At 36.4% G+C, this 8,483-nt stretch overlaps 1 protein-coding gene across 4 annotated transcripts in view; it reads right to left on the bottom strand.

The window, feature by feature from the left end:
• Positions 1 to 8,483, bottom strand: part of TPR (translocated promoter region, nuclear basket protein) — an 85,279-nt gene that overhangs the window by 21,912 nt on the left and 54,884 nt on the right. For all 4 annotated transcript variants that reach the window (XM_042976759.1, XM_042976758.1, XM_042976760.1 and 1 more), the window contains 5 exons: positions 6,555 to 6,661; positions 5,289 to 5,384; positions 5,006 to 5,162; positions 2,962 to 3,080; positions 329 to 424 (listed from right to left, as the gene is read on the bottom strand). In XM_042976759.1, the coding sequence (XP_042832693.1) occupies positions 329 to 424; positions 2,962 to 3,080; positions 5,006 to 5,162; positions 5,289 to 5,384; positions 6,555 to 6,661 (575 nt within the window). The remainder of the gene's footprint in view (positions 1 to 328; positions 425 to 2,961; positions 3,081 to 5,005; positions 5,163 to 5,288; positions 5,385 to 6,554; positions 6,662 to 8,483) is intronic.

The following is an 8,483-nucleotide window of genomic DNA, read 5'->3' as shown; positions in this document are numbered from 1 at the left end:
GTGTAAGAAGTATAACAATAGGCAGAGATGTAACAAATGACTATCTAGTACTAGAACACTTCAGCTTCTCAAAATCTTTACTTTTAATTCAAGGAAGAAATGAATAAATATGAATTCTAAGTACATATTCATTATATACCTATAGTTACAAATCTTTCTGCAAGAAGCTTACAGGTTAGTAAACATCACATACTCAATGTGTAATAATTTAATCAACCCTTGAACATTAAAAAAACCTAGATACAGTTGGAAGTTTAAGGATTAGAAAACTTGTTCCGTGTATTACTATCATACATCCTATCATGTAATCAATATGTCAGAAATTTACCTCTCTGTCTGTTAAACTGACGACCACGGACACCTTGTCTCAATGTTGTCTGAAGTCTTACTCGTCTGAAAGGCTTTGGTTGACTACTGCTAGTATCTAAGGAAAAAAAAAAACACATTAAAATATAAGAAAGCAGGTTAAAAAATAAGAAAAGCATTTACAATGACAAAATCTAGTTACTAAATGCATGGATAAATGCAGAGGTGTCCATTTGTTTCAGTATTTAAAAGTTGTTTCATTTTTAACAAGGGGCATTTAACAAACAAAAGAGTAAAATGTAAAAAAAAATTTCCTTATTAAAAAGAGTGCTTGAGGTTTTTCATTCATTCACTCCACTCATTTGATAAATATTCACTTGGTGCCTGCCTATCCAGGTATCACTGTGCTAGAAGGTGAAGACTACAATAAAATACCACATATCACCTCCCTCAGGAAATAACAGTCCCCTACGCTATAATGTGATCATTATCTGAATCCTCTCGTTTCCAGACATGCCAAATCCAATCATTAGCAAATCTTGCCAGCTCAAATTTATCCCCAGATCTGACCTCTTCTCACAAATTAAACTCTACCAGCCTGTCTAAACATCACTGTCTTAACCCTGAATCAGTACGATATCCTCCAAACTTTCTCCTTCTTTCTGCCCATTACACATTTTCAAATCTCTTATTTACACAGCAGCGAAACTGATACTGTTAAGTCCTTATTACTACTCTGTTTGAAGCCCTCTAAAAAAACTTCCTAAATCCAGGGCACCCGGGTGGCTCAGACAGGTTAAGCATCTGACTCTTGATCTCACCTCAGGTCATCTCACGATTCGTGAGATTGAGCCCCATGTTGGGCTGCACACTGACAGCACAGAGCCTGCTTGGGATTCTCCCTCTCCCTCTCTCTTTGCCCCTCCCCCACTTATGTGTGTACACACACACACTCTCTCTCTCAAATAAACGAACTTAAAAAAAAATAAAAGCTTCCTAAATCCATGAAAGCCAAAGCAATTATGATGATCTACTGGGCCTCTCCCCCGGTGCCTCTCTGGTCTTCCTGTGCTCTAACCACACTGGCCTCCTGGCTGACCTTGAATATACCACACTGCTGTCTTAGGGACTCTGCATCTGCTAGATCTCTCACCTGGAACACTCTTTTTCCTCAAAACTGCACAGCTTTTCTACCTTACCCTTTCCAGGTCTTTACTGAAATGTCATTTTCCTAGTAATGCTTTCTTTTGCCTGGCACATGGTGGGCACTGAAATATTTACTGACCAAATGAACAACTGCTCAGATGAGGCGGCTTAGTGTTTTATATTACCAAAAAATGCAGACATCCTAATTTCATAGTATACTATATAAGGGAACAAAAACCCTATCTTCTTATGCAAGCCCTGGTAAGATATAACTAGTGCCCATTCTACAGTTGAAAAGAATTCTCATGGGACATTAGAATATAATTGGAGAAAGAGCACTTCAGTAATTCTATTATTAATAGTTCTGATAATTATGATACTTGAGCCCTGTTGACTGTAATGCATTGAGTTATATAGTTTATATACATTTCTAATTTGACTACAAGATTAATTATGACCATCCATACTTCATAATAAAATAAATGTGCAGGCATTTAAAGTTACTAGCTGTTAAAAGGGATCTGAGCCTTGGGATGTTGGCTCATCGGTTGATGTGTCAGAGAAAAGCAGCTGATAGGCAAAAAAGATCTTGAGATAGTAAAGTCCCATGACTGAAAAAAGTAATAACTGAGCAGATCTTCCACAGAACATGAAGGTTCCATGGCAGAATTTGAGAATTACTGCTATAAACAATTCAAAATAAAAATAATCAGAGTGGATGATGGGTACTATATTTCTTCAATAATAAAAGTAATTCCGTACCTAAAAACTGTAAGACAGATAAGTTAGTACAGCGTATTATTTTAAAAGTGGAGTCCCTGAAGCCAAACTTCTTGAGTTTGCATCCTGGCTTGCCCATTATTTATTAGCTATGTACTATGGCAAAGTTATTCAACATTTCTGTGCCTCAGTTTCCTTATGAGTGATTACCATGTTGGTTTCATGTGAGAATTAAATAAATATATGTAAAGGGCTTAAACATGGTCTGATACACAGTAAGTGCTCAATAAATGTTAATTACTTTTTTAAGAATACCAGATAAATAGTTTTTATTGTAGGAAAGATACATAAAATAGCCTTTTTCAAAGTTAATGTCATGTACTTGAAAAGAAAGCCAAACTTTGAAATTATTTACATCAGTAAATTTCAAATATTTTTTGAGCAACAGACCACCTACCCTTCAACTCTTCAAATCCAATCTCATGTCAGAACCCCCAAATGTAGAACAAATAACATGAAGCTGCTTTGTTTTCAAGAGGCAGGAGATGTGAAGTATTGCTCCCTAGCTTCCTTCCCAGTGACCAATCCCTCACAGCCCTGCTGCACCTCCAGGACAACCACGTCTTTAATATACCTGATGTCTCCTTTAATGAAATACAATTTCCATTTTAAATAAGGCATTTTAAACTCAGGGAAAAAAGAGAATTATCAATTTGTTACCGATAAATTTGTCTTTTGCAAACAAGCTTGATGTATCGAAGTTGTGCTGTATTCAAGAGCAGGACTTACCTACAGAAGAACTGGAAGGAGGATCCTGACTGGTGGAAGGAAGATCTGACTCATCAGATGCCTGAACAGGTTCTTCTTCCTGCTGGCTATCAATTTCTAGGCCTGCTTCTGAACTAATACTAAGAAAGGAAAATAAAAATTGATTGGTAGAAAATACAAGCTGGTCTTTGAGGTATCCAAAATTGTTCCCAACCTCTTTTTGATATAGTTTATCACTTAAATAACCCCAAGTTCCCCCTAACTCAAGATTGTAGACTCTGACATTGATAATGGTTTATTTATTTTTTTTAAGGGGGCAGGGGAAAAGAGAGCTCAAGTTGCTTTTTCCTTATTCCTCTCTCACCAGGACATGTTCCAATTTTAGTTTCTGCTTCCTTTCTTTGTCGTTTTTTTCTTTGACAAAGGATGTGCACATTCTTGACATTCATAAGAGATATTACTGAGATCTTGAAATCTCAAAACAACTTTCTAGGAAAGCAGAGCACTAAAATAATTTACAAGTCACAACTATAAACAACTAATTCACCAGGGGCTCTAGCCCAGATGAGACATGCTGTGGGTATGTGATTTCCTGGCTCAATGGCTATAACTTCACCACTCTCTCTTCCACTCAAAAAAGCACATCAAAACGCAAGGAAGGGAGGTAACAATCCAAAAGCACTTTGAATCTGCTCCAGTATTATCATCTGCAAATTTTAGTACAGTCATTAGTAATAATGTATCTGAAAGATGTCTTTCATAACTATGTGTTGAAGTTGAGAAGTGCTAATGAAGTGTAAAGTGCAGGGGGCTGAAGTCAAGGGTCAAATCCAGTCTAAGCCAGTTACCAGTGGCCTAAGCAAGTTATTTTAACATGCTCTGAGTCTGGGCTTCCTCATTGTAAATTGGACATAATACTTTGTAGAGATTTTGTGTGGGTCAGAAACAACATATATAAAGCAACTTGTATACATGGTATGAAATTAATGACAGCTAGTATTCCCAGCAGGGTGTATAACCTCAAAATTAGCAGCACTGTGTTACAGAATTATAGTAAGTCTGCTTTTTCTCTCATATGCTAGAAGTGGCCTATAGTTATGCTAAGAAAATACTGTTAAATAAAACACAATCTTTGAGTTCTACCTAGGAAATCTGGGTGCTAGTTCTAGCTATGCTTCTATGAAGTAGTTCAACTTTTTTATTTTATAAAGAATTAGGTTCTGCCTTGAAAGTTAAAACTTTTCCAAGACCATGGTCTAGTGCTTCTTTGCATTAAATTACTCTACTCCCTCTGGGGTGCCTGGGTGGTTCAGTTGATTAAGTGTCCAATTTCAGCTCAGCTCATGATCTCATGGTTCTTGAGTTCAGCCCCGCATTGAGCTCTGACAGCTCAGAGCCTAGAGCCTGCTTTGGATTCTATGTCTCCATCTCTTCTCTCTCTGCCCATCTCCCGCTCACACTCTCTCCCTCAAATAAACGTTAAAAAAATTTTTTTAAATAAATTACTCTACTCCCTTGACTTAAAAAATACAGATGATGTGTCATGAAATACTTTTGTTAAACTTTGTTTATAACTGATGTATTAAAAAAATGTTGTCAGGTCTTAAAAACTACTAGAAGTTTCTAATTTTTAAGAAGTCACTATTTCAGACATCAAGTTCTAAATGCACATAAAGAATGAATAAATGAGGTTCACTTAAGAGCCCACTACAAAATGGAAAGTGAGTCATTTCCAAATTTTCACAGAAAGACTTCTTACTTAGAGAAAAGTTCAAGCAGCTATATTAATGCAAGGGTACCAGTGACTTTAAAGAAAAGACTGTTCTAGAATACATCATGTAATTTTCAGGGAGATAAACATTTTAAAAATTACTTGTCTGCTGCAGTAACATCCAAGTCCTAAAATATATTACTATATGAAAAAATCAGTCTTCCAAAATGTATAGCTTGGTTTATTTTTATAATGGGATGCTACTGAAAATACAGCCAAACCCACTGTTTCCTGGCTAAAGGAAAACAAGTGTAAAAGTCTAAAGCAAGCAAAAATTATAAAGTAAACCTTTACCCTTCAGATTCTGCCTCCACAAATACTTCATCTCCATCATCACCTGTTGCTGTTTCATTTGTTGTGGATAAAGTACCAGTGGACGTTGTCACCATTGGAACTGACTGAGAGGCGTGCTCTGAAGCATCAGAGGTGGTACTCTCAGTAAATACGGTCACTTTAAAATGAAAAGAAACGACAACTTTAACTTGGTGGCTTACCAAATCTTTAGCCAGAAGATGTCTCACAGGTTCCCCTTTTACCAAGAATGCACGTAATCTACCAATCTGCCTGTGATACTTACCAGGGGCTGCCACTTGTAGAGGTGTGGTGGGAACACTTCGGCCACCTGACTCTTCTTCATGAGCTAGGAAGAGGGGTGTTTCATACATTCCTAAACCTAAAGACAATTCTAAATATTAATGAATGATTGAAAGAACATAAAACTGTCAATATGCTAGGTATCTGAAAGAAAAAAAATGAATCAGTGGAGACACACAAGTTTGCTGTAGCCCACTTATTTTGCACATCAGGCAAAAATCAGTCTCTCAAAATGTAAATGTAATCGAAACATATCCTTTAAGTTCACAGACACTCAGAAGCCTTTAAAAAAGTACCTAAGATGCTAGTCCTGTGATTTCATATAAGCTAACTTTATGGAATACCCAACTAAATCAGGTCCTATGTTAGAATCTACTCACCAAAACTACAAGATATGACTCTTCCCCTTTTTGTTAAAGAAACTGAATTTCAAGGAGGCTAATCAACTTTCCCCAAGTTGCAAAACTAGTAGGTGGTAGCATTCCAATTTAAGCCTAGACCTGACTTCCAAGCCTAGGAATTGTCCTATAAAATAAAAAATCATATAAGATTTGAATTTATATAAAAGATACAGTATATGGCTTATATGAGGGTTGTAGATTAATCCTTTATTTTGGGCTTATAAAAGTAGTATGCTTTCCTTATTCACTTACAAAATGCCATACAGCTTCCCACAAATATAGTTGGTTATATGGATGCCGACTGAGGATTAAAAGGTAATTAATTCCACAAAAAGCATAATTCATGTTTAACAGCCAACTAGTATTACTTAACTTAGGAGTCATTTTATGCCACATATTTTACACATTTTATCTTTCTTACTTTCAATGTCAGTAGACAATATCTAATTAATTTTATACCTTTAACTAGAAATGTAAAGTACCAAACTAAACATAAAACATGCTGCATTCCTTCCAACAACTTTAAAATGGCTCATTGTACCTATGTTCAACAAATATTCCTGAATAGTTTGTACACGTACGACATATAGGAGCCAGAAGAAATAAAAATGTAAAATCTGGTCCTTATGCTCAAAGATCTGAGAACTTTGTTGGAAAGGTAAGATTTATATGTAAGGCAATGTTTAACAAGTAGTAAATACAGCTTTTCCCAAAAATCTGCAGAGGAATTACTTAGATATCAATTTTTAAAAAAAGTTTGTATTTGCTCACTTAAAAAAAATCACATCAGAATAGCTTATTACTTGAATACGTGCAAATCCAGGTGATCTAAGCATTTATTTATTTACCTCCTTGAGAAGCAAGCTGGCCAAGATCAGAGTGACTTGAACTTGTCTGTGGCATATCTTCAGGTGGCCCAAACCGGAATCTAGGAACACCAGCAACCTGTGGGGAGCTAAATAGACAAAAATGAATTTAAGATAAAATTTAAAGTTACTTTGTTTAAATCACAATGATGGGAAACAATATAGAAGGAAGAATAAGCACAAAGTAGGAAGAAAACAGATTAGAAATAAAATTGATTACAGAAATCCTTATAAAAATATTTTCAAAATATCAGTTGTCAATGAATTTAGTAGTAAGATTACATGTGATTTATATATATTTAATTTATCGGTAACTTTCAGCTCTCCTGAACTATGCCTCACATTTCCTGAATCTACTGGATCTCTATCTCCACGTAGATACACTGAAAACAACACAAATCTAAAATGAGAAGTACCAAAAAAGAGTTAGAATGAAGTCATGAGACAAAGTCTTGTCTTGGTTTTCACTGTTGAGTCATAGATAAGTCAGCTCTAGCCCACTTCCTCTCCGAAAGAGCTCATCACACGGCTCCCAAGGTCTAGAAAAAGTCTAGACCCTGTTAGATGGCTAGAAACTTGTCTTCCCCTTGTCCTAATAACATTATCATCCATCTGCCTGCCCATAATCCAGGGTATACAACAGCATTATCTCTTTGCCCACGCCTCACCCTACCCTTCCACCTTCTTTCACTAGCCAGCCACTAATGTTTATGGATTATTCCTCTGTGTTACTCTTAAATCTATTTTCTTTTCCATGTCAACACTATTGCTTTAGTTAAGGATGTTCTCTTTCAGGTGGATTGTTAAACTTATCTTCATAAAATTATTAGAACCTTGCATTCTGACCTATGCAAGAATCTGCTGACTGGCTGTCACTCAGAACCAGCTTACTGGAGTCTCTTTCTGATAGGCTGACTTCCAGAAGGGAAGGGCAGACACTGATCAGTTGGCTTGGAAAAGTGTGTTAACCAAGATGAGTTATGGTTAATTGAGCAAGTTTAAAATAGGCTTTGATGGGCATATATTATATGGGCATATATTTTCCCAAGTCTCTGGAACTTTTTCATTCTGGTATTCAAGTACATCCTATTATGCACCTAATACTTTAGCTACAATTAAACGAGTACTTTCACATGGAAAGCTTTTTTATCCTTTAAGAGAAGTGGTTTGGCCCAAGTTAACACAGGTTCTAGAGCCAGAATGACTGGTTCGAAATAATAAACTGCCATTTTCTTGCTGTCTGTTAATATCTCTGTGCTTCCTTATATGTAAAAACAGCAACAATAATGGTGTCTAGGCTCATAGCTATAAAGATTAAATAAACAGATTCATGGAAATGCTCAAAAGTGGTAGGTAATTCTTTTCCAAGACTCAATTCAGTGTTGTCCCCATTAAGTCTCATATTCTTTTCCCCTAACTTCTTTGTATTAAAAAGCCTATTGCTGGGGCGCCTGGGTGGCTCAGTCGGTTAAGCGTCCGACTTCGGCTCAGGTCACGATCTCACAGTCTGTGAGTTCGAGCCCCGCGTCGGGCTCTGGGCTGATGGCTCAGAGCCTGGAGCCTGCTTCCGATTCTGTGTCTCCCTCTCTCTCTGCCCCTCCCCCATTCATGCTCTGTCTCTCTCTGTCTCAAAAATAAATAATGAAACGTTAAAAAAAAAAAAATTAAAAAAAAAAAAAAAAAAGCCTATTGCTTATCCTTTTATTCTCCTAGACTGAGTAGGTGACAATTAGTTTCCTCATATGCTTGGCTTTTGAAATAATGCCATCCTTCACGATCACTGCCATTACCAACACTTTCATCAACATCTGCAAGGCATTTACTACATACCAGGTAATATTCTAACCATGTTAGTATAAATCAGTTCATTTAATTCCCACAACTTCTATGGTACTAACTACCGTATTATGC

This window comes from Panthera tigris, chromosome F3, assembly GCF_018350195.1.
Source record: "Panthera tigris isolate Pti1 chromosome F3, P.tigris_Pti1_mat1.1, whole genome shotgun sequence".
In the NCBI taxonomy this organism is placed as follows: domain Eukaryota; kingdom Metazoa; phylum Chordata; class Mammalia; order Carnivora; family Felidae; genus Panthera; species Panthera tigris.
The sequence above is the reverse complement of the archived record's forward strand: the minus strand, read 5'-3'. Positions and strand labels throughout refer to the sequence as shown.